General features: G+C 41.4%; 1 protein-coding gene across 2 annotated transcripts in view; it reads left to right on the top strand.

Annotated features, from left to right (window-relative positions):
- bif (protein phosphatase 1-binding protein bifocal) overlaps positions 1-27,497 on the top strand; it is a 65,085-nt gene extending 37,588 nt beyond the window's left edge. The window contains exons 2-4 of one of the 2 annotated variants that reach the window (XR_016195130.1): positions 6,739-6,994; positions 25,278-25,598; positions 27,109-27,497. Coding sequence is in view for 1 of the 2 variants with exons in the window: in XM_089250891.1 (XP_089107017.1) it covers positions 6,739-6,994; positions 25,278-25,525 (504 nt within the window). In the remaining variant the exon portion in view is untranslated. The remainder of the gene's footprint in view (positions 1-6,738; positions 6,995-25,277; positions 25,599-27,108) is intronic. The other variant, XM_089250891.1, reaches the window with a different exon arrangement.

Below are 27,497 nucleotides of genomic sequence, written 5' to 3'. Positions count from 1 at the left end.
AACTTGAAAAAGGCGGCCAATAAGATCACCGGTTTCATTTTCTAGAATGTAATCAATAACCTTATTGTGGTTGTATTTTTCAAGTTTTATAAATGAACTTTTATGAAACTTTTACAGTGTAATCACGGCCTTAGGCATTTTACAGTGTCTTTATAGTATGGGGCAATCTAACGTAAAAAACGTAACGTTACGTAATCTTTATTCTTATCTTATTAAGAAATCTGTATGATCTAAGACATATGTGCCCAACCTATGTTCCGCGGGCCAAAAGTAACCCTCGGAGTCATCCGATGTGGCCCTAACTTTAATCAAACCTAATTTTGTAAAAATCAACTAATAACTCATTTATAGATCACTTAAGTGAACCGCGACACATTTACAGATCACTTATGTGACCTGCAACATCTTTACAGATCACTTATGTGAACTGCAACATCTTTACAAATCACCTAAGTGACCCGCAAAACCTCTACGGGTCACTTAAGTGACCCGTTTTGTAACCGACGTTAAGTAAACCGACACATTTGCAGACCTGCGGGGCAGTTTTACTTCTCTGTGGCCACAGATCATACGACACATTTCCAAATCACTTTTAGAGACTCGGCACATTTACATCATCACTCAAGTGGCCCGCGACACATTTACAGATCACTGACGTGCGGCTCGGTCACTCAAATCACTCAAGCAGCCTACAGCACACTTCCACGTGATTTCAGTGTCCCGCGGCATATTCTCAGGTCACTAAAGTGACCCGCATAATATTTGCAGATCACTTGAGTGGCCCGCGACACATTTTCAAACCATGAAGTGGCCCATATTCTCCTAGAGTGTGTGTGTGTGTGTGCGCGAGTACCCTTGATATCTAAGGGTTTGAAAAAACATAAAATATGTATTAGATCATCCAATGGGGGATCAGCGCGATGCCCACGCGACCGCTGATACACACACATACTGCTGATGATGCTTCAGATAACATTAGCCCTGTGAACCTGGTTTGGAGAGCATTACGTTTCCATGTTATACACGATGTTGTGCGCAACCATTAATTCACTCCCTCCACACGTAACAAGTTACGTAATGAAAGTAAAAATAATGAATGGCTACCACAACCCGAGATGGAAAACATTGCAGCGTGAACATAGCAATAAAAATATAATAAAACTCCGTCACGAACAGAGAATAATTCCCACGGACAATAAAAAAAGTAAATAATTCATGTTGTGAGTGTGTGTGTGTGTGTGTGTGTGTGTGTGTGGAAGGGGGGGGGGGAAAGGACCGCATTCACACGACGCGATGCCCACGATGGGAATGAAACCTCCTCATCGTCAGCATCAACACCTTGTGATGGTTTCCCCATGGAAGAAACCACCGCAAGCTGGTCGTTAAAGTTATTATGTGTATTATTGCTGTTATTGTATTTTTCAGGTTGTGGAAGAGAACCACATTTGAAGCAAAGTTTGTTTTGTGGGTGAAGAGCAACCATTTCCCCCCCCCCCCCGCGCCAAATTTGGCTCACGAAGGCTTAAAAGCGGGCATTTTCTAAGAATACGAAATGGTGGTCTCGCGTGTGACGTTTTCAGTGGCGTCTTTAGAGAAAGGTACTGCTCATATAACTTCAAGATACAGTAGAAGAACATAGTTTCCCAAACTTTTTGTTCCATCGCTCCCTTCTTCAGTAATTTTTTTTTCTTTCATCGCCACTCCCACATTACTCAAGTGAACGCATAGGATCCGATGTTAAACCAGTAGGTTTTATCGTCCCCCCCCTCCACCTTGGACCACTCCATCGCCCAACAGAGGGGGGGGGTGCGATATTGCCCACTTTGAGAAACACTACAGTAGACTCGCGATAATCCGGCCGTGTGCTAATCCGGCGGTTTTTGTTTTTTTTCAAGTATACTCCACTTAATGTGATCACACAGGTATTCGGAGTTTTTGATAATAATAACCAATTAGGATGACTATATCCGAAAAAAATCCAAAAAGCAAACACGAAGACCATACCTCCAATCTAATCGAACTGGACGTGTTAAAACGGGATAAGCCAGTTTTTCTTTCCCACGTAACTAGTTGCAAAATGTTCAATCGCGTGCCGTTATCTTTTTCCCATATTGTTCTAAAACAGGATATTTTCGCTTTAAGCTGACGTTTATTATTTTTATTCAGCCGTTAATGAGGAGTTTGAATAGAATAACCATTAATATGTTTTACGAATTATGATATTTTTCTTTTAATGTGCGATTCGTTCTCCCGATCCCGTGAGAAAGCTTTCCAGCTGACTAACTGTGAAACTGAAGGAAACTCACCAAGACCTAATGGAAGGACTTCTTTTTCCACATTACATTTGTCTCCAGCAGGCGGGCCATTGCAAAAGTAACTTAGTGCGTACGTGGATCCCATAGGTGCCGGAACCTAGGAGCTGAGTTCATTTGAGAAGCCCCAAGAAATTTTCTAAGGGGGCTTAGCCCCCACCTCTAATCCCAAAAGTTTAGGAAAAAACGACGCATAAGGCATTTGGGCCCCCCCCCCCAATCTATCTATCTTCTATATATATAAAATTGATTTTCTGTGTGTGTGTGTGTGTGTGTATGTTCTCTATACAAATCTCCAATTTTAGATCGATCGTCACCAAATTTTGCTTTGTATACCAAATGGGACCCGACTTTAACGATAGGCTACTTTAAAATTTCGTCAGAGCAGGGCAAATGCCCCAAATGGGCAAAAAACCGTAGGGCAACAATAGTTTTTCGGCCTCAACAATCACTTTCCGAATGTTTACTTTGGTTACCGTGGTTCCCTAGCAATGCGTTTCTTCAACGTTGTCAGTATATGTATAATATTCATGCCTTTATAATGGTTTGTCACATTTTCAATACTCCCAGTTATGAGGTTTTTTGAATGACGTCGTAATCATCATCAGCATCGCTTTGATGGTCAGGAAAAACGTGATCCTCGTAGAAATCAGTGTTAAAATTGCCGATTTTAATGTAGAAATGCGGAAATTTGGTGGGGGTTTTCCGTCACATCAATAATTTTAAAAATTGCCTCGTTTAAAATAATTTTAAAAATTGTAAATACTCGATTTTTGAAATATTGAGTTCGCTTAGAGATATACGAAGCCCAGGAGATTAAATATCAAGTAATTAGCTTCGGACCTACTTTCGAGTTGGATATTCATGCAATAACATTGATTTCAACTTTTTATTTATATCTTCTCAAGCATGAAAATAAATGTCTTCGTATTGTCTTTTAATATTCAACTGCATAAATTCATATATTTTAGTAGGTTGTTTAAAATTAATTATGGGCCCGTGAAAAGTACATCGAAAAATTCCACAGCTTTAATTAAGCATTTTTTGAAGCAGAAACAGGCAGAAATGGATAACTTGAAGTTCAAAGGGGGGAATCGAAATACCTAGCACCCTTTAAAAAAAGAAATATATATGTATTTTTTTTTTTTTTTACGTTTCTTTAAATCTAAATTTGTTTCTTTCATGAGTCGCGCAGGAAGTCGCCATATTGGTGAACTTAGAAGTCTGGTTCAACCACAGCGTCCGCATAAAAGAAAATTTTTTACGGGGGGAAAAAATTGATAGTATAAACCAAAATCATGATAACTATAAATGAATTTTTTTCCTATGTTATGAGATCGGTCCGTTCCGTACTTTGCAAAAGTCATAATATCCGAATGTTAACCCTCCCAATCGAGCGTGATTCTAATAAGCGTCATCTATTGAATTATTCAACTAGGCTTTTTCAACTGCCTTCCAGTAATGCGGCGATATCGATAATCCGGCACACTCTAGTATACGTCGGATTAGCATGAATGTACTGCATTTATGTAGTGTTTCCTCAGCCCGGGACCATATGGACTCCTTGTGGTTCGGGGATATTCTGAAGGAGCCACGGGGGTGAAAGTCAAGTGGAAGAGGAAGGTTGAACGGGGGGGCCCCAGAACGATGTGAGGAAAAAAAACTGTTATGATCTGAAAAGTGCCATGGGCCACTTCAGTGATCCGGAACTTGGCTACGGGTCACTTAAATGATCTGTAAATAAATGTGCCACCGACCGTTCGAGTGATATGGAAACGTCCTACGGACCTCTTGAGTGATCCAGAACTGTGTGTAGCGGGTCGTTCAAATGATTTGGGAATGTGCTCCGGACGCTTAAGCGCTCTGGAACTGCACCGCGAGTCACTCGACTGATCCGTTAATATGCCGCGGGTCACTCAACAACGCTGAAGTTCATTTAAGTGACCTGAAAATGCACAACGGGCCACTTAATTGCTCGAGAACTGCGGCGCACGTTACTCAATTGATACGTAAATATTCCGCGGGTCATTTAAGTGATCTGGGAAAGTGCCACGGGGCGCTTGAGTGATGCGGAACTGCACTTATGTGACTGATGTGATCTGTTTATGTGCCACTTGGTTCATTTTTTTACAGAATTAAGTTTGAGGTCGCGGGCCACATCGAGTGACTCCGAGGGCCACGTTTCGCCCACGGGTTGAGCACAATAATTATATTCCCTATCGGAATTCAGAGAAATTACTGACGCGCGCGCTGCGTACCCATTGGGACACCCTGTATTTTTCGAAGGATTCGCGTGAGTGTGATACAAACTTCCTGGTTGCAGAGAAATACTATAAGATTTCCACTCCAGGGGATTCCAAGATGGCGGAACGAAATGTTAACACCTGAAGATAAGACCGGACTTCAAAGAGTCCCTCTGATACGCTTTCTTGATTTTTTTAAATATGTATATGCAGTAATGGTGCGTGTGTACGCCCCCTTGCGTGCTTCATCGAAATTACGCATGTCATAAGTAGATCCGTTATCACTGTTGTGACGTTACATATCTTGCGAGTGCCTTATGGAAGAATAACAAATTTACGCACACATGACTATGCATAATGACTTCATGTTCTCGTATAATCGAGGTTATGAGCGATCAACATTTTTGCGAATTGCTAATAAAGTCCCTTCTCCCCTGACTTACGAACATGCAGTTGTACTGTTCGCAAGTCGGTTTTTTATGTTCTTTAAGGTGCTGCTGAGTGCCATTAGCCTTTTGTGGATGTTCTAAGATCGACCTTGTCAATAGCTTGTAAATGTTGGTTATGTTTTGTGGGTGTAAAATTGATCTGGAAAATAGTTGGCTAGTCTCAGATTGATCTTGGCGATTTAAGACCATTTCGCTGTCTTTTAAAGGGTACGTGACAATCTCGCCATGATCATTTCCACCAAACATCGCCAAGATCGATCTCAGACTAGCCAGCTATCGTCCATATAGATCTTACATCAATAAAATATCACCAGCATTTGCAGGCTATTGATAAGGACCTATCTCAAATCCAACAAATATCGTCATGATCAATCTTACTCATCAACCTAATGTCAGAATCAATCCATCACCCATAAAATACGGCCGGGCCTTGTGACTCTATTGACAAGATCGATCTTAAATCCCCACTGAATATTGCCATGATTGATCTGTCATTCACCATCCACAAAATACAGCCAGTACTTGCTTACTATTAGCAAGATCGATTTTTAAATCCACCAAATATCGTTATGATCGATCTAGTCTTTACCAAATATCGCCAGAATTGATCTAAGACCCACTAACTGGCGTCAAGATCAATGTAACATCCGCAAAATATCGCCAACAGTTATAAACTATTGGCAAGTTCGAGTTTAAATCCACCAAACGAATATTGATATCCAGCTATGATCGATCTATCACCCGTAAAATATCGTCAGGATCGATATGAGACTCGTCCAGCTATAACCAAGATCGATCTGACTCACCACCTATTCACGAGATCGATCTTAAATACACCAAACATCGATTATTCTACCAACTACGATCGATTATTCTTCAAATTCACCATGATCGATCTAAAATTCACCATTTGTTGTCAAAAGATTGATCGAACATGCACAAAATACGCGGGCAACTCTTGCAAACTATTGACGAAGTCAAATATCGCCCGTATCGATCTAAGATTCGCCAACGTTGCCAAGGTATTTAACATCAACAAATTATGACCAAGACTTGCCAATTATTCCCAAGATCGATCTTAAATCTACCAAACATCACTGTGAATCAATCCAAAGATAGCCGAATTCGATCTATCATTTTTAAAATATCGCCAGAGTCGTTCAATAACAGCCTAAATCAGCGGTTCTCAACCGGTGCCCCGAGGAGCCCTTGGGGCTCCGTGTGCACTTTCCAAGAGTTCCGCGGCCACTCGAGGATAATAAATTAAATCAGTAATTTTGATAAACAAACAAAAAAAGAGGTCTAAAGGGTGCCACCATACAAGTAATATACTGAAAAGGGCTCCGCCATAGAAATTTTACACTGATAAGGGCTCCGCGAGTCAGAAAAAGGTTGAGACAAGGGCATCGCGGGGGGGGGGGGGACTTGAAATGTGAGAAAATGACCGAAAAAGGGAAAAAGATGGCCAAATCTATTGTTCTATCACTTTAGTACCCGAAATGAAAGTGGTCCCCTCCCCGAACGAAATTTCTGGCTACACCTCTGGGTTGAGAAACGCTGGCCTAAATGTTTCGAAAATCGTTCTAGCATCCTCCAAACATCCCAAGATTGATCTGAAATTCGCCAAAATGCTTGTTTGAAAGCCTGTTGTTTATTTTGAAAAATGGCTCTAATGTCTGTGTTATTTTTGCAATGTCATCTAATTTTTGGTTGTTTTTTCCTGATATTTGGCAGCTGAAGATTCACTTCGACGAAGATGTCGAGAAGAACACCTTCGTTTATCCCTCGGAATCGTCGCTGCTAGTAACGGATGATTCGTCTCTCTCAGACTTATCCTCTCTAGAGAATAATAACACCACTGCCACTGACGCTGCCTCTGAGAGCAATGGCGTAACATCACCACCACCGTCCCAAGCCGTCGTCACCAGTCCAAACAATCTTCTCACGACGGCTTCAAAACTCAAAAGCGTTCCTAGCATCAATACGAACGGTAAGTCTAACATATTATATCTCCATAAAACTGTGCCTGCTTGCTCGATTTCATGTCGAGGTATTACAGTGAAACCTTTCTGAAGGATCATCTCCTTATGGAGGCCACTTGCTTTTGACCCTCTGGAATCTTTGCCAACACAACTAGTTCATGTTTACCAATGGGCCATCTCTCCTGAGGGTCTTTTTTCTTAAGAACGGAGGTTCTCCCGACAGAGTTTTCACTGTATATCAAGGGGGATTGAGCGTAAGAAATATTACCTTTTAACGCCCTGGAATCTTCACCATTAGTTTATGTTTATCAAGGGTTACTATGTGTCCTGAGGGTCTCTTTAAAACTCTGGAATCTTCACCAACACCAGTTCATGTTTATCAAGGGGCCATGTCTCCTTAGAGTCTCTTTTCTTATGAGAACGGAGGTTCTTCCGACAGAAGTTTCTCTGTATTTTCAAGGAAGTACGAAATACTATTTAGATATAGTCAACGCAGAAGACAATTCCATGTACATGGGATGACCAAACTTCAATGAAATATTGCTCGAGAATTTATCTAATTCTCGCCAAAAATATTGTTGATTCTCAACAAATACTGCATCACCATTATCATCAATAATCCCTTCGAATATTGCAAGTCTCAGTTAAATGTCACCAATCCCAACAAATAATGCAGGTCTCCCTAAATATCTCCAATGTCATCTCACGTAATATTGCAAATCTTGCTAAGCATCACCAATCCCGTGAAATACTGTCCTCCTAAATATCGCCAATGCCATCAAATATGCTAATGTCACAGACCCCGAAAAAAATTGAAAGTTTCAACCAATTTCGTCAAATATTAGTCTTACTTAATATCACAGACCCCCCCCCCCTTCCCACCAAATACTGCAAGTGTAGCTAAATATTATTCTGAAACTGTCAAATACCTTAGGGTGATGGAATTCAGAAAATGGCAATCATGAAAATTCAGAATAAGTGGAAGAAAAAAAATAAATCCAGAAAATGATGAAAGTCAAGAATTATTTTTTTCCTAGATGGAAATGCGGAATTCCAGACTTCATGAAAGGAATTATTGTTACCGTGAGTGTGCGAAGCCTCCCACAATGTGGGACCCGGTGCGACCGCACCTCGAGAGTAGCTCTGTTCAAAGGGAACAAAATAAAATTCGTCCACCAAATTAAAACAAAAAGTTATTAACAGATATTTCATTATGTCAAATTTTTCACTCGATTTTAAGCTATATTAAAAAAATAGTAACTTACAACATAAATGTTTTCAAAAAAAAAATATATTCCAATAATATGCAAAATTTAGAGATTGGTATTTTATGTCACCGACAGAAGGCGCTAATGAAAACGGTTTTTTTTTTGGTACATGCGTCTCTATACATTATTTTTTGTTCTCACTATTTTCCAATTCCTTAACCAAATAGCGCATAAATTTTGCATGTGATTACTACAGTCGAATTCCGTTTTAACAAATACCGTTATTGAGAAAAATCTCGTTTTAGCGAAGACTTTTCTAATCCCCCAGATAAGTTTACGTGGAAACAATGCAAAAACCCAGAATTCCTTTATAACGAAGCGATTTCTCCGGTCTCTTGGATTTCGTTATAACGGGATTCGACTGTAATTACGTAAGTAAAATATTTTTGATATAAGTTCCAGTTCCCCCCCCCCCCGGCCGTCGCCATCACTTACAGTGACTAAAATCCGACTGAGGGCAATCTATCGGTCCCCTCCCCCCCCCCCCCCATCCCACCAAATATTGCAAGTCTTTAAATGTCAATCTCCACCATACAATTATTTAGTCCCATTTCAAACCAAATTGCCATTTTTAAACATAATCCAAGATTGCGGAAAGTTCGGCCCCGACACAAGCGTGGATCCAAATAGAAGCGATCGTCCCTCCTAAGAGCCGAATAATATGGGGGGGAGGGAATTGTGTTTCCCGTAAAACACGGGATGATCCACTGAACCGCTCCTCCCAACACATTACCCTGGATCCGCAACTACCCTGACACACTGACAAAAATAATACAAATATTATACAATTGCTTTAAATCAAACCAAAAACATATTTCTAAAACGCCAATGCCCCCGGGGCCCGAATTCTTGAGAGGGGCCACTAAATCATTATTTGTTTTTGAATCCGCCGGCCAAGACTTTTAGTGAACCACCTTATAGTAAAATTAATACAGTGGCTTAAAAAAATTCAAAACAAAATTGGGGTTCCTCTCTGGGCCACAACACACACACACACAGGCAAAAACCTCTTCCTAGTTAGGAGCCATGACCTCCGATAACTCCATCGGGACCCCCCTGGATGCACTGACCTATTCCGAGTGGCGCACAATAAATTCCTGTTTTTTGTGAAATGAGCAGATTGTTTTATAGCTAATAATATTTTGAATACCATACATATTGTTGTTTGGTGCATGCCCAAAATAAATATCCAAGCTCGAAATTACTTAGATCAGGGTTTCTCAATCTATGGTCCGCGGCTATATCATAAGTGATCCGCAAGCAGACGTGATAAAATCATTCACTCGTTATAATTGATATTAGTAACATCCATATGGGTTCGAATAACATAAAACCTTCATACTTAGGTATACTTAGGTACCATACATCATCGAGAAGAATGCAGGAAACTGATATCTTAAATATGGGATATCACTTAATTTTGCCAGAAATTGCAATGTATTGTTTTAAATGCAACTTGATGCTAAAAATGCAGAAGGTTGCGGAAATAAAGGGCTACTATATATATAAATCGCAGTTTTCAAAAATGTATAGTATTTCACGAAAATAATATTCAAATGGTCTTATGGCCATATCTCATTGAAGTAATTTCGGTTAACAGGGATCTTAAATAATAATCCGTAAAATACGGGACATCGCCAATCGTCATAAAAGAAAACATTTGCCAAAAGTAGGCCCAACCACCAATTGCAATTAAAATTGCTAAAAAAATTTCAGAAAAAACGTTAAACCGTTTTGAGATGAATATTTATAATTTTTGCCGTAATTATCATAATATAATTTGTATTATGAAAACTCTGTGTATTACAACTTTAGTATTACCGTATTACAAAATCAAATAAGTATCGTCCAAAAATCGGTACGAATGTATGAAGAAAATCGGAGCAACGGAAATTACAGGCAGGTCCCGTAATACGGGACACATTTACTCATTTCATGCCGTGCACCGCGCAGGCTTGACAATTGTCAATTTTAGCCATTGCCCCGGATGAGGGATGGGCTGTGTTGGGTACTTTATTATGCATATATTAATATATTACATGATGCACGACAATAAAACAAATAAAACGCATCAAAAGAAAAAGTAGATGCAAATTTAAAAAGTTACAAACTAGACAAAATTACAATTAGAAAAAATTCACAATATTCAAAGTTTATGTCTGTGGCTTTGTAGCTCTAGAGAGGCCTTTGTTGTTTACCGTGACTGGGCCAGGTCCTGGCACGACCTCCTATATAACTAGGTTATCTAGGTGGTCGTGGTCCTGGACCACGTCTACTTCTCTCAGCTTGATGGCTCGGGTGAGCCCTTCGTGTCACTGTGGCCAGCCGAAGTGCTTTGCCACATCTCCTCTCTTGGGTTGGTGGCTCCATTGAGCCCTCTGCCGTGGCCAGGCCGGATCCACGTCTACTCTTCCCGTCTTGGTGGCTCGGGTGAACTCTTCGTGTCACTGTGGCCAGCCCAGATGCTGGGCCACATCTCCCCTCTCGTCCTGGTGGCTCTATTGAGCCCTCTGCTGTGGACAGGCCAGGTCCTGGACAACGTCTACTTTTCTCAATAAGGGGCACGATTGGTCCGTCAAATTGTTTTAGACATTTTACTGGCGCTTGTTTTCAGAAAGGTTGAAGAACACTGTCCTGACCTATTCCGAATGGCCCACAGTAGATTCCTGTTTTTGTGAAACGAACATATTGTTTTACATAGCCAATAATGTTTTGAATATACCATGAATATTGTTGTCAGGTGCATGTCTAAAATAAATATTCAAGCTCGAAATGACTTAGATGAATATTAATTATGGGCCTAACGAAGCTATTTTCTTTATTGTCTTTCATTATAATCCTGTGAATGCAAATACATTTGACCTAAAGACCCGCGCTAAATGAGAATTTTGGCCTAAATAACAATGATTGAAAAGAGGCATTGTTTGATTTTCAGGACACACAACGACCAATAACTTTTAACGATGAAACAACAACAGACAAGAGAAGACTCCAAAAAAATCAAAAATGACCTATATTCAGTGACGTATTCACAGAGTGGGGGGCTCTGAGCCCCGGAGCGACAAGTTCAGAGGAGCTGCACCCATGAAATTTTTCTATAATATCAATTTGCTCAAAAATCTGTTCAAAATTAAGTGAAAGAGGAATCACGAAAGGTAGTTGGGGGGCCACAGAGAGCTGTGAAAAACAAAATCAGCTGTGAAGAAATTAAGCATTCAAATGAGGTATGGTGAAAAAATGTGACTACTTTCAGAGTCTCATAGAACCTGGACCATCTCAATGTATGGGCCCATCCGGGCAGGACCGGGGGTCTCATGCCCATAAAATGCCTACACGATGAGATTTGGTATGGTACTACGGTCTTCATATATAATTACGCAAATATATTAACTGTTACTTCCTGCTAAGTATGGGTTCCAGAACACCACTTTGCCCTGGTATTTCTGATCTTGAGGCGGTCCTGCATATACCCCCTCCCCTCTCAAGAGAAAAGCTCACAGAACGCTAGGCCAGGGTACACACAGGTCCAGGGTGATGTGTCGGGGGGGGGGGGGTTGTGAAAGGTTCGTTGGATCATCCCCGTATCTTACGAAAAACAGACCAATTTCTTCATTTAAATTCTTGAAAAGCATGATCACTCCCTCCCCTAGGAACCGCTTCTGGCCCAGGGGTGCAAATTATTTATAAAATTTTTGTGCACTACAAATTTAAAGTTTTGACAAAAATTTAATTCAATATGTAAAAAAAGATGTCACTCCTGGATAAGGGAGGCACGAGAAGATTATACAGTCCAAAGGGAGTGGGGCAACGTACAGAGAAAGATTGACCTAAGGGTGACCTAGAAACACTGACCTAAAGGGTGTGTAAGAATGGGGAAAGAGCAAAAGAGTTACTCACTGAGCGAGGAACGGAAAGAGTGATCTAGAGGGTGTAAAAGTATATGAGAGACAAAGTGACCTAAGAGACAGACAGTGGCATCAGTGCCACCTTAACGCATGGGCTCACCCGGGCGCGGCCCTGGGCCCTCAAGAGAAGAGGAGGTCCTCCACAAAAATGAGATCTGAAATTTTTTAGAATTAACTAGGTAAGGTGGCTTCAGGAAAATCGCTTATCCCGAAGGCCATGATGTTCTTAAGACGCTTCTCTTCCCTGAGTGACCTATTCTCCCAAGTGATTTTCGATCTCTCAAAAAAAATTGGAAAAATATTGAATACGCGTTTTCCTCAATTAAAAGAAATGAAAAAATAATAATTAAGAACTCCCCCTTTATATACGTTCCTCTTGCAATTTCACTGTGATTGGGGGGTTAACGATATTCATTTCAGTTTAGAGAAGAAGACAGAGAAGCCCTGTCAAGGGCCGGATCCTGCGAACTACACGCGGCCACAGAAGGCGCCAACTGATGGGTAGGGGGCGATTTTTTTATCACCAAAATATTATCCGCGTACACTTGAAAAATGTCCAGAAGCGGCCCTGATCTTACCGTTCTTCTACTAGAGCCCGGATTATATGCACTAAAAAGTGGTAAAATATGCTCTGAAAATATGAACTTAAAAATGCAAAAATATGCACTTAAAAATGCAAAAAACACTTAAAAATGCGAAAAACACTTAAAAATGCGAAAAACACTTAAAAATGCGAAAAACACTTAAAAATGCGAAAAACATTTAAAAATGCTATAATACAAATAGTGGACTTAAAATACCAAAATGTGCACTTAAAATACCAAAATGTGCATTAAACACCCCAGAAAATGCACTAGAAATCTTGTAAAAGTCAAATTTTTTGAAATATGTACAAAAAATGAGAAAATATGCACAAAAAATATGAAAAGAAAGAAAAGCAGATGTGTTTTTAAAATGCATCTTTTCTATTTCTTAGTGCATGTGTATTTCATTTACAAAAAAAATATATATATCCCCTCATATATGTATATACCGCATATGCAAATAACTTCTACATATTTTTTATTCAGGCGTTTTTACTTTCCAATTTGTTGTAGCTACTCAATAACGGAAATACCAGTAACAAAAGAATTTCGACACTATTTTCTAAAAAAAAAAATTTGATACTTTGACGTGTCTCTGGAAATAGCCTTACAATAAAACTGTTAATATTCGTAAAATACTTTACAAATATGTATTTATTCACTAAATTTCTCCTGCGGGGAAAAAAACCGATGTTATAAAAATATTATGAACAATATTTATTTGAAAAAATTATACTAAAAAAATTGAGTGACCTTAAATAAACCTTCAAAAATATGCACTTATACTGAAAATTCTTTGATTTTATGCATTTATATGCATTAATGTAAAAAAGGCCATATAATCCGGGCTCTACTCATTACATATGAGTAGAGCCCGGAGACATATATACTGTAAATATGACATAGAGACATATTTACAGGAAAAGGGAGGGGGGGATGTCCAAGAGCTAAACCGGGGGAGGGGGGGGGGTGAAACAGAAAATTATAACAGAATGGGGTAAAGGGCGGCAAAAATTGGAAAGCCCACATTCAGAAAAACCATAAATTCGCCCCCGTTGAAATAAAACAACATTTCGCGACAAATGACAATTTCGGCCTAAATAACAATGATTGAAAAAGACATTGTTTCACTGTTTTAATGACACATGGCGACCGATAACTTTTAATAATGAAACAACAAAGGGTAGAGAAGACCGCAAAGAGCTCAACAATGACTTATATCTTTACCGAGATTCGTAAAGCATTTTTGACATCGTTTTTGCTGGGAAAATGAAAAATAAAAATAAAATGGCAGCTGTGGCTGTTATACCCTCGGGGAAGGTTGAAATAATGATAAAAAAAAATTTCTCGGATCGTTACGAATATTGAGGTCACGGTCGTCCTCGTCTAAGTCGACGCATGACTGCTGCCATCTCTCTTGGATGGTTGTTTTTTTTTTTTTTGCTTCAAATTCATCGAAAACGACATTTTCTCTGCCGACAATGATCTGATTCTTGGCTCTTTCTAAGGCGTAACTGGTATTTGGCCTTGGCTCTCCTCCAGAATAATTCCATTATTATTATTACTATTTCGATATGCGTATAATAATTCATAAAATTAATTATTTTCAGTTTTGTATATACGAGTTTTTATTAGAATAATTATTTCCAGGTAGTTTTTATTAAATTTTAACCGCGCAAGGGCTTTGTTTTCGACTGGATACCTAGAATTTTGGGGGAGGGGGGATGCTGGTAACTAGCAGGCCGTCTTAACGACAACACAAGCCCTCGGGGCGATGTGATTTTTCTGGGGCTCTTTATGTGGCTAGAAGTGCAGTGTCGTATTTATAGGATGGCTTACCCCATGGCTGCAAATTTGAGGAATTTGTCCGAGGAAATTAGTAGAATGGGAGGAACGGCGGCAAAATTTGTTTTACCCTCAATGAAACCGCATCTGCTCAGACAGCTAGAGACTAGATCAGTGAGCGACCAAAAAAGTGACCTAGAGAGCTTGCAAGAACATGAGTGAGCAAAAGAGTGACTTTATGTGAACCGTGAGCAAGTATGTGAATGACCAAAAAAATGACAGAAAAAATACAGAGTGAGGGACCAGGTCAGTGAATGACCTAGAACGTGTGCAAGCATGTGAATGACCAAAAGCGTGACTTAGAGCATGTGTAAACGTATAAATGATCACAAGAGTGATCGAGAGCATGAATAAACGAAATAGAGCTTCCCATAATGCAAGGAACCGTGTCAGTCAGAAACTAAAAGAGTGACCTAGAAAGTGTGTGCAAGCATGTGAGTAACCAAAACAGTGCGAAAGCACGTGAGTGACCAAAACAGTGGTAAAACGAGTGACTTAAAGAGTGTGAGAGCATGAGAATGACAAAAAGAGAGACAGAAACACAGGTGTACTTGCAGGAGTGGAGGGAAGCCAATTGCTCAGGGTGGCACCGTTCCAATTCGAGGAAAAAAAAGTAGTCAAGAGAAAATTAGACTAGAATGGGGAGAAGGGCGGCAAAATTCGAGTAGCGCCCGCAGGCGACCAAACCATAAATCCGCCCCTGACAAGGAATTGCCATATTACCCGGATGTTGGGAATCCGATTCGGGCAATTCATTCAAATGCAATTAATTAGCCTCATCGACAATTACAAGTGATGGATATTCATTTATTCTTATAGAATTAGCAATTGGACAATGCAAATGTGCCAAGACAATATGAATGCCAATTCAGGCACTGATATGAATCAGATGCCACACTTAGATGTAAAGAGACAAAGACATCGTTCCTGGTGGCACCAAGATGTCTCCAAATTTACAGATCTCGGGGAAACTTCAATTAGTGAGTGTTTGGATTGTGCATCTAATCGATCCTTACCTATTGTATCAAGAACAATAAAATACCTCGTTGTAATGAGCAGGAAGCAGTGGCGCATTTACGGGGGGGGGGCTTAGCGGGCTCAAGGTGGCAAGTTCAGAGGGGCGGCAAATTGTGTTCGGCCCACCATAAAATCCACCTTTGCCAGAGAGTGAGGGATAGGTCAGTGAGTGACCTAAAGAGCTTGCAAGCACGCGAGTGTACAAAAAAGTGTGCAAGCAAGTGACAAATGAGCATAACAGTGACCTAGAGCGTATTGCGACTGACCGAAAGAGTGACCTAGAACGTGCGCAAGCATATGATTGATCAAAAGAGTGACCTTGAGAAAGTGTGAGCATGGGACTGACCAAAAGAGTGACGTAGAGAACAAGGGACCAGGTCAGTGAGTGATCAAAAGAGTGGCGTAGACCGTAAGCGAGCATGTGAACGATCAAAAGAGTGACCTAGACCGTAAGCGAGCATGTGAACGATCAAAAGAGTGACCTAGACAGTGTATGAGCATGGGAATGACCAAAAGAGTACGCAAGCGTATGAGTGGTTAAAAGAGTGACGTAGCGCAGAGCCGTGGGGAAACTGCTCTGGGTGGCAAAATTTAGGAGGGCGGCAGTTTTAGGTGCGAACAAAGAACACCGTTACAAAATTATCGAATTTTGAAGTTGTGGGGGTGGCAAAATAATGTTTGCCCTGGGCGGCTGAATCATGTTTGCCCCGAACGGCTGTCCTAGTTATGGCCCTGCTTACACAGGCATGTTTACTGAATGGTGGGGAGGTGGGGCAAGCAGGTTATAACAAAGGGCTACGAATTCTAGGAATGCGTAGTCAAGAAAATGAGACTAGAATAGAGAATGGCGGAAACCTCACGCGCCACAACCGTAAATCCCCCCCCCCCAAGGGTGTGGACGACAGGGCCTCAACTAGGGGGTGGGGGGCCAGAACGATTCTTAACATATTTTTTGTCTTTTTACATTATAAATTCACTATGTAGTGGCCATGAAGAGTCTGGCTTATGCACTATGCACCCCCCCCCCCCCAGTAAAGCTCCCAACCTAGGAGCCCTGCTTCAGAATGTGGGTACCATGATTGGTGATTACGGTAATGGTGCCGTGAATATATGATGAAGAGCCCAGAGTAAATGGTCACTTGCTTGAGAGCCAAAAATTCAAGAACACAAGACGCGGAGCCCCAAGCTAAGACAGCAGTGGGGGGGACGAGATTCCCTAACACTCTACATTGTTTGGATTTTTTTTATAGCTGAAGGTGCGCGCTGTTACAGATCTCTTGAGTTACCAACGACACAGTTCCAGAGCACTTGAGTGGTCCGCGGCACATTCCCAGATAACTTTAGTGGCTCATGGCATATTTAGCGACACCGTTCCAGGACACTCGAGCGGATTGCGGCACATTCTCGGATAATTTAAGTGACTAGCGGTCCGGTCTCCAGGGCACTCGAACGATGCGGCTCATTTACAAATAACTTAAGTGACCAGCGGCACGGTTCCAGAGCATTCAAGGGGGCCCGAGCGTACCGGAAGTTTCAACACCCTTGATTTGAAGGCTACATACAAGAACTTTGAAGGTTCGCATGCCCAAAGAGAACAGTAATTGCGGATATATCCGGCATATCCAAGGACCCAAAAGTTTTACACGCATTAAAAAGTAAATGACTCGTTTATTAAAACATTTGAGACGACCATGAAAAACGCGTGTAAACAATGAGGGCGGAGGATCCACCAAAAAAAAAAAAAAATCAAAGGAAATGTCAAGAAACATGCCCTCATGCTCAGCTGCCCTCGAATAATATCATAATAATGATAATAACAATGACAATAGAGCGAAAGAAACGTTTCATTTTCTATAACATAACGACAAGAATCAAATTCCACAAACAAAAGCTGTTCTTCGAGGCAAGGAAAATGCGGACATTCATTGCAGAAATGCCATGGATGGCCATGGTCCATGTGAGACAGACCATTGCATGGAAATCGCTGACTCATGTGAACATTACATTTCCCAAAAAATAAATACATCCTCTTGTGGCAACAAAGCAGTCTTTTTAATGTATTAAACTTTGCATTCAGAGACGCCAGGTTTTCCCCCACATCTTCAGATAATCAGAAAAACCTTCTACTGCTGGGACGTCGCCAACTGTCACTTAAAAAAAATTGCCAAACGTAAGCATAGTCGCCAGAAATCTTGGAAATCTACAATGGAGGTTAATTAAGGGTACTACACATTGCAGTGCATTGGAATGTATTTCACTGAAAAAATAGTTCTACATGACAAATATGTGACATGAAATTTTTATTTCGAGGCAAAATTATTTGGAGGCCCCCCTTGGAGGGGGGGGGGGTCCGTGAGCTTATTGTCTTTTACATTACAATCAGAGACAAATTTATTATTTATCCGCCCTTCATCCATTCTAGTCTAACTTTTTTGACCACTTGTTCCTTAAATTGGCCCATACTACTAATAAACCACCCCTGCACCTCATTCATCGCTTATTATAGTGCTGTGTCATCTGCCATCCATTATCCACAATTTCTAAACTGGCCACACTGGGCCTTAGCAAACTTAGCTCCCCATAAATATGCTCCTGTCTCTAAAAGTCGTTCTTTTGGTATCTCACACGTGTACACTCTTTTGATATCTCACATGCGTACACTCTTTTGGTATCTCACATGCGTACACTCTTTAGGTAACTCATGTGGTCGCTCACTGACGTGGTTCTTCGCTCACTAGGTTCACTACGTTCACACGCTTTCTAGGTCACCCACTTACTCGCACACTGTTTTGGTCACTCATATGCCCTCATGCTCTCTTGTGGTGTCACTCAAATTAATTCTAGGTCACTCTTGTGATCGCTCACTGACCTGTCCATCACTCTATAGGTAAAGGTTTATTTATGGTTTTGCTGCGCTTTTTTCCCTTTATACTCTAATTTTCTTGGCCACTCGTTTCTTAAAATTAAATCTCTGGGCAATAGCCCGCTCAATTCTCCCCTTTTAAATACATCTCTGATTATAATGTACTTGAAATGGTTCTGTTAAATGTTAAAAGGGGGGGGGGGGTCCATGGCCTCCTTCATATTGGCATAAAAGTCAGTGGGACACAAAAGGTTAAGAACCGCTGATTTAGAGTCATTATTATCATCATATTGTAATAGAAATTTATAAATAAATATGTTAATTGTGTGAAATAAAAGTAAATAGGCCTCTCAAAATCAGCCTAGTTTAAGGGGACATTTTTATTTGAAAGGAAAAAAAAGTCGGGACAGCCAAAACTACTGAAAATACGGGAATGCCCCATAAAATACGTGTCATATTGACATCCTAGTTCTGGGAGGTAGCTGCAACGCCCATCCTCCACGAGAGCCCAGCCTGTAAGCCTTCTGGTGGCCCGTAAAGCTCCAGGCTCGGGAGTAACACTTTTGATTCTGGTAACAGCCGAGGGTTATGATATTGCGCCTCATTAGCCGATTCATCTAGACAACACTGTCTGCGAGATTCCCCCTACGCCAGTGGTTCTCAAACTTTGGAAGCCCGGGGCCCAATTTAATTTATTTCTGTAATTGAATGATGTCAGGACCCGGCGGTTGACAAACAATTCCCTAAGCCATCTTGTTTACGGCTATGCTCCGTGGGGGCCCCTTATATACGTGGGAGGACAGGGCTCTTCTCTATCCTGGAACACATGTTATTAATTTTTCCTCTTTTTCCGGAGAAGAGCGATCGTCTCCGTTCCTCCATTGCCCCCTCTTTCGGATCCAGAGGGAGTTTCCAGGCTGGGAATCTTTGGCACTCTAATGCTAAGATTTTTCACGGTCCTCATTTCATTACCAAGAGCCAGATGGGAAAAATTTATCTGTCCCGTAAAATACGGTACTTATCCTACGAGTCTTACACATTCCCGTCTTTCCTGGGGGGCCCGATAAAACAAACAATTTTAGTCATTGTTCCTCAAGTGGATTGTTCCAAGACAAAGTTGCCTCATTATAATTAATTAATTATTGTCCCAGATGCTCCCAAGGAGCGGCTTGGGAGTAGCTTTTATTGCATTGCCTCGTTATAATTGTTGCTACAACCTTTTGTCACAACAACGGACGAGAGAGATGATTTACAAAACAATATGGTTGTCGTTGACATAACAATCGCCGGAATGAAAGCTTTCTGAAGGTTTTCGGCCGTTTATATTACTCATTCTCGTGGGGGCCCGAGACTTATTAGGGGACCCCCCCCCCACCACCACCACCACCACCACCCACCCCTGTCGTCGGATCCATGCTTTTCCTACGGCGATTATATATTATGTATATGTAATATAATTCTCACACGAGAAAATGGTCGCCGATGCGGCACGAATGAACTTTGCTTTCTCATAATTCGACATATTGGCAGAAAATAAATGATGGCAGTGGGAGAAAGAAGCCAATATTGTATTTGTCTAATAGAGAGAGGCGGTCATGTGTGCTTAGGCCGCCTACCTCTCGAGATTAGTACATTCCTCCCGTGATGATTATCATGATGATGTTCGTGGTAAAAAGAATGGAATAAAAAAGTACTTTCTTCTCTCCAGTGGCGTAGGTATCGGAATAATACTTTGATGATGGCATTGACATTGTGTTTGGAATAGAATTGGCGACCCTTGGCGCAAAACCGATTCATATAAGAGATTACGTTCTGGATGTTCGTCGAGAATTGTGTTGTCCTTGTTATAAGTTCGTGAAGGATTCCATAATCCCCCTGGGTAGCTGGGGTTCCTCGACTCTGGTGTGCCCTTGTTCCTAAAATGACATTTTTGCTACTAGTTTTGAAAATAACACATGAATGAATAGTCTACAGTTACTATATTGATGGTACGGTTGGACCTTCACATAACGGGCTCTTAAACACTTTTTTCTGGTCGTTGAGGTGTTTTCAATGTACAGGGTGGACGAAAAGTCAATGAAACATCTTGATTTGACAAATTGATTTTAAAAAAAACGAATTCAGAAGAACGATGCAAATCGGGCCACTGAAGTCATGGCAGACTGTCGAGGGCCGCTTAAATTTAAAGATAACCCGCGGAGTTCCGCGAACCATATTTTTGGAAAAGATTGTTCCTGAATCGTCATGATAATGTACCGTAAAAATCAGAGCCGCCCTGTGCGACAGGTACGGTAACACCGGGCTCCACGGTTTCGGGGGCCCCCACAGTTACCGTAATCAAAGTGAATATATATACAGTCGAATCCCGTTTTAACGAATACTGCTATACGAAAATATAGTTTTAACGAACACTTTTCAATGCAAACAACCTGAAATTTCTTTATAACGAAATTTTGTTATAACGAAGTGATTTCTCTGGTCTCTTGGACTTCGTTATAACGGCATTCGACTGTATATATATAATTTTTTTTATCAATTCTGGAATTATTTCTCTCGTTGATTTTGAACTTTCATCAATTCTGGAATATTTATTCTGAATTTGGATTAATTCTCTGATCTTTCATTAATTCTGAGTTTTTATCGATTTTGGGATTTTTCACTCATTAATTCTGAATATCCATTGATTCTGGGATTTTTTTCTCGTTAATTTTGACTTTTCATAATTTCTGTGATTTTTTTCCTCATTAATTCCTGAATTTTCATAATTTCTGGGATTTTTCTTTCATTAATTATGAATTTTCACCGTTTCTGGGATTTTGTCCTCTCTCATTAATTCTGATTTTTCACCGTTTCTGGGATTTTTTCCTCTCTCATTAATTCTGATTTTTCATAATTTCTGGAATTTCCCTCATTAATTATGAATATTCATTGATTCTGGGATATTTTCCCTCATCAATTCCGAATTTCCACCAGTGCTGCGATTTTTCGTTTTCCTCTCATTAATTCTGAATTTTCATCAGTTCTGGGATATTTCCTATTCATTCTGAATTTGCATCGATTCCCGGTTTTTTATCGATTCTGAAATTTTTCCTCTCTCATTAATTCGGAATTTTTATCGATTTTGTAATTTTTTCCCCTCATTAATTCCTGAATTTTCATTTCTGGGATTTTTTCTCATTAATTGTGAATATTCATTGATTCTGGGATTTTCTTTCTCATTAATTATGAATTTTCATCATGTCTGGGATATTTTCTTATAATTCTGAATTTTCGTTGTTGAACGAAAATGCATTTTTCAGCATTCCTGTATATTCTGTGGTAATTCATGAATCTTTGGATGCCTCGTTTCTCCCCCCCCCCCTGAAATATATAAAATTGAGGCTATAAGGAGCCCCGAAATAATTTTCTCACCGGGCTCCGCCTCTGATAAGGGCTGCCCTGATAAAAATGACGCAGGGGCGTCGGAAGTGTTTCGAACCTGTGTGGGTGCTCGTCCAAAGTTTCACGCAGGAAATTTCGACTTCCGAATCAATTCTGGGAGTTCTCGGACTCGCTCTTAAAATTTCAGTGGGTGCTCGAGCACTCCCATGGTCCCTCACATGGGCGGGGCTGACAGGTCTCTAGCCCTGGGGCCCGAGACAATTCTCATCATTTTTTGCTTTTCACACTATAAATTAACTATAGAAGGGCCCGTGGAAAGTCTGACCGGGCGGGGGGCGTAAAAGATCCCAGCCTAGGGGCCCTGCTCCAGGATGTGGGGGCCATGAGCACTCCGACGACACTGAAATGACATTGAGCGTAATTGTTGGAAAATTCCTGAACGTTGAATAATAATTGAGGCAATTTTTGATGGGAAAAAGTGATCGAAGCGTGCCATCTTTGAGAGAGAAGAGAGAGAGAAAGTGCTCGGTGCTCTTCTTTTTGTGGGGACGTGGCGTGTGTGTTTTCCGCTTCCCCACTTCAATCATAAAAAATAACAATACAGCAGAAAATTCGTACACGCATACATACATACTCTACTTTCCAACTTGCCATCTGCGGTAGCAAAAAAAAACCTGTTGGCATTTTTTTGCTCTTTGCGGTTAAGCCCGTGTCTGTATGTCGTCTTCTTTTCTCACCTGCATCTGCTGGTTCCGGTTTATTCTCAGATCGGGTTGCCATTTTTGGCTGTTGATCTCATTCTTTCTTGAAAATTATTGGATCGGGCTGTTGTTATTTATCGGCCCTGTATAGTGCCGTCCTGTTGCATGGGCCCATCCGGGTGACGCACGTTGGGGGGGGGGGGGGTTTCAAATGCCTATGGACCTCGTGATAATGAGATTTGGTACTATGATTTTTGTTAGAAAGTGTAGAAAGGGTACTTTCATCTAATTTCGGACCCCAGAACATATCACTTTGCCTGAGGTCCAAGCAGGGCCGTCTTTAGAGCATCATGAGCCCCCAGGCCAAGTGATTTCTCTGATGCCCTACCTGGAAAAAACCGCTTCTCTCATTTCAGTGAGGCCTTCATTCTCTTGAGGCCCTCGGGCCGTGACCGGGTAGCCCCCATGCGTTGAGACGGCACTGGGTCCAAGGTGCTGTTAAAACGGCCCTGTCCCTGTACACCATAGCATTTATACCCGTGGCTTGCGTGAGGGGGTCCGATAAAAACGTCGATTTGCAGTTAACGTGAATCGTTAATTGAATAACAAATTAGAGTTGAGATAATTTCAATTTTCCTCTTTGAGTATGTTTCGGGTTACTACTGGTGAAGATATGATGAGCACCTTTATAAAGGGTGTTCCGGGTGGTATTTGCAAAGCGTCCTGGATACTAGCTGCTGTTTATCCTGGAGGCTTTGGTATGTGGTGTCAGATTTTCGCAGATTACGATTAAGGTAGTCGAAACGAGAATTTTGATATGTAGCATGGCTCGTCTCTGAATATGGCGTCATAGTCTCAACTGCAACGAAAACTTTGCAGCAGCCGTGGCTCCCTCTCCTTAGTCATCCTTTGTTTGCGGCTCTCCGTGTTAGTGAAGAACAGAACAGAACCTCTTCAAAAACACTGGGAAAGCAGACATCAATATATTGTAGGGGGACGCCCTTATGGGGCCGGGACGCAGACTTTTTCGGACCGCTGATAGTTTAAGGAGACTGTGTAATTGTGATAGTAAATTATAGCTAGAGTTGGGGAGCATCCGTGGGCAATAATAACATGACAAATTATCACGAGGTCAAGAATGCTGCTGGTAAGGGGTCATTCAAGTATATATACGTCAGCATCGAGAGAGGAGGGGGGTTTCGGATTCGCTGTTTTTTTATGACGGGGGGGGGTTCGAAGGTTGCTTACGTCATCAACCACCCCTTTTTGAAGATATGGAATATTCTAAGCTGCTGACGAAATTTTGCTGACAGGGGAGGGGGGGGTGGTCAGTGTTTTGCTGACAAGGAAGGAGAGGGTGTCGAAAATGGCCCCTAAATGATGGCAAGGGGTGATAAATAAGGGGGCAGCCATTGATAAATGATCTGTTCGACAGTGACACTGAGGTAAATGATCGCTAGGCTATGGTGCCGTCGATAAATGATCGCTAGAGTGATTTTGCCTCCGAAGAATAATCCCTAGGCTGAGCCACCGGTAAATGACCACTAGAGTGAATGTGTCGCCAGCAAATGTATGCTAAGATGATAATGCAACGGTAAACGCTCGCGGCTGATGGTGCCACTGGTAAATGATCACTATGGTGAGAGCACTACGAGGGATGCGATGATGCTAAGGTAAATTATCCAATGGTGAAGGATGCCGCCGATAAATGATGCCGCCTAAGGCAATGGAGCTACAGATAAATTTCCAATAGAAGGACCCTTGCTGCGGTAAATCATCACAATGTTGAAATAATGATCGCTAAGTGCAAAAGGAGCTGTGGGCAATCTTTGGGTTATGATACCGTGATAAGTGATCGCTATGGTAAGAAAGCCACGGGTGTTCACTCGTGATGCGATGGTGCCACGGCAAATGATTAATGTGAATTACATGTAAAGTCGAACCCCGTTTTAACGAATACCGTTATAGCGAAAATCTCGTTTTAACGAACAGTTTTCTAATCCCCCAAATAAGTCAACATAGAAACAATGCTAGGTAACCTGGAATTCCTTTATAACGAAATTTCGTTTTAACGAAGTGATTCCTCCGGTTTCTTAGTGTTCGTTATAACGGGATTCGACTGTATATCGAATGATCACTGTAAGAAGAGTAGCAGGCAAATATTCCCCAGTAAATGATCCATGCATGATGTGGGGGGGGGGGGGGTGCCGCTGGTAATCGATCGTTCGGTTGGAGAGCAGCATGTAAACAACTGCGTGAGAGAGCAAAGGAATAAGCAAATATAGTCCGGGCCTTTTGCAAGAGCTTTTCGAGGGTCCTGCAGTGCGTTCTAAATAATATATTCGAATCGTTCCGCGGTGAATGATCCACTCATGGGTGCCGCTGATAAATGATTGCTTTGGTAAGGGAGCCAAAATACTGAGCGCGACATGGGTGCCAAAAGTTGATGTTTTCGGATCTAATCCGTGGTTAATGAAGAAAACGTGGTAACATTAACAAATATACAATTTGCTTGTCTCGTCACAGCGAACGGCAGCCCAATGTTATCAATTGAGCGCTTATTCATTTCCGAACAGGTTAATAGATGGCAGCTCACGCTATGCCGTGCTGCCATCTTTCTTTTGAATCTGAAGTTAGAAACTAGTATAAGTCTGCAAATTTTTTTTTTTTTTTTTTTTTTTTTCAGTTTATATCATTTTAATGAGTGTGAAATCATTTTCGTTGAAGGTACGAGTAGCAGCAGCAGCAGCCTAATGTCCTACACTCCCAGCGTTCTGAGAACTGTGGACAACATCCAGCCTGGTCTGTACCGCGCCGACAAGGACAAGGCCCTCAAGAAAAATGACATCATCAACACCACCGACAGCGAGCAAGAGAACAGGAGCAACGACGACGACGACATGTTGAAGCCGGCCGATCCCGACCTCATCTCGTCCTGGTCTTTGTCTGCCAACACGTCCGATCTCCTCTTCTGACATAATCAGGATATATGTCATCATATTGATATTGAAGGTGCCTTTCTCCAGCATTTGATCTAGCTTCTTCGAGGTGCGTGCCAGTAGGCCTACAATATATATATACATCGGTCACCTTAACAACGTTTTTTTGTGAGGTGGTGCCGCATCTATGTTCTGAATTGAAACAGTATAAGCGCGTGATGCACATGCTACTAAGTAACACGAAAGCGTGCCACTTACGAGCATACGCACCCAATGCGATTAATGATAGCATTTGCACAAATGTTACCAATGCTTGATTTGTGCAATAGTTATGGTTTGGTGGCACTTGCCGACGTGTGGAAATGCAGTGACATTTCAGAGGACGGTCAAATTATTAGCAGTTACGTACCTAAAGCGTTACAAGTGTAATAGAGAAGGGATTCGTGTGGGGCGCCAGGTCGCCCTGGTCGATAAGATATTCGCCTAAAGCAGTGTTTCTCAACCGCCGAACCGCGGCCCGGTACTGGGCTGTGACATGATTCATACCGGGCCACGATTGATCTGCCGTTTCAGTTTCCCCCATTTATTTTCCATTAGTCGTGTATTTGACCGGGTGTCCACTTCCAAAAATAAATGAAACCGGACCGCGGGCTTACAAAGGTTGAGAATCACTGGCCTAAAGTACCAAAAGATGTTTAGAGGTGTCGCGAGTTCGATACCCGGTTCGTCAGTGTCAGAAAACTTTCCTGACACAGGGGTACAACATAAATGGCGACGTGACCGCAGAAAAAATTGCTACCGCACTGTGACCCCCACTGTGATTGGGGGGGGGGGGGGTTAGCGCACCAACCTCTCGATGAGTGTAAAAAACAAGCCTGCCGTTCGGAACCGGCAATAAATTGTAGGTCCCAGCCCTCGTGCGCAAATGACCGTGGGGCGACAAAAATGATCAAATGACGGAATCCATCCACCTTCCTTTAAGCAGGTCCGTCATTTGGGACGGTGGGGAAGGAAGGGGGCGCTTGCCCCGGCTTTAAAAAATACACTAGAAATGGTGTATATGTATATACAAATATCACAGTGGTGGCTCGTGGTCGGATTATTTGAGGGGGGGGCGCAGATTTTCAAAATATACCGTCATCTATCGTAATAATATGGACTCAAGTACATGCAGGGCCGTAACTAAGATTTTTGTCACCCAGAGCCACAAGCATGATTTTGACCCCCCCACCAATTTTCGCTGCATTGGCGACTACAGAAAATCGCCAAACAAGGTCACCTTGGATAAACGCTAGCACTAGAGAAGTCGCCAGAAACATAGTCAATAAGGTCACTTCATTATAGTTCTAATGCAAAATTAAAGCCCTCAGCTGAACTATTACATGGCGGAATTGGTCACCACTGTGAATAATGCACTTTCAACGCTAACACCATAGAATTTATCCCGCCGTTGATTTAAAAAAGTTGCCTTAGAAGTAACTCCAGTTGCGAATCCCAAGAAAAATAGTCTACACGTAATAACGGCATATTGTATTTTCTCACATGCCATCCTTTGTGCCATTTTTTGTTGGCCATTTGTGCTATACTCAAATGATAATTATCGTTATTATTCGTTTCAGGTTAAACCAGAGAAAATGACAGGTCTGCCACCACCATCATCATTGTGGTCATCATGACCAGTACAAGTGTGATGACCCTTCTTTTTTTCCCCCCTTTTTAAGAAGAAATAGAAGAAATGACCGCTGTCCTCCCACGTGAACTCAATCTCATCACAATGTGTCCGCCGCCATTTTGTTCGTTTTCTCTCCCTTCTCCGCTTTGAAATATTGACATTATTTTAAAAATGATGTGTACATACAGTTGTTGTTGTTGTTGTGTCATTATTATTATTATTATACTATTCTTTAATATACATATCTCTCTTTTTTTGGGGAAATTCCGTGTGTTTACGTGTTTTATGTTTTTTTTTAATTATTATTATAACAATAAAATATTGATTAAACAATTT

Source organism: Pholcus phalangioides, unplaced genomic scaffold (assembly GCF_987345545.1).
Source record: "Pholcus phalangioides strain wild (caught in Gottingen) unplaced genomic scaffold, Ppha-v1.0 ptg000024l_1, whole genome shotgun sequence".
NCBI lineage: Eukaryota > Metazoa > Arthropoda > Arachnida > Araneae > Pholcidae > Pholcus > Pholcus phalangioides.
This window is presented reverse-complemented; position numbering and strand designations above follow the sequence as displayed.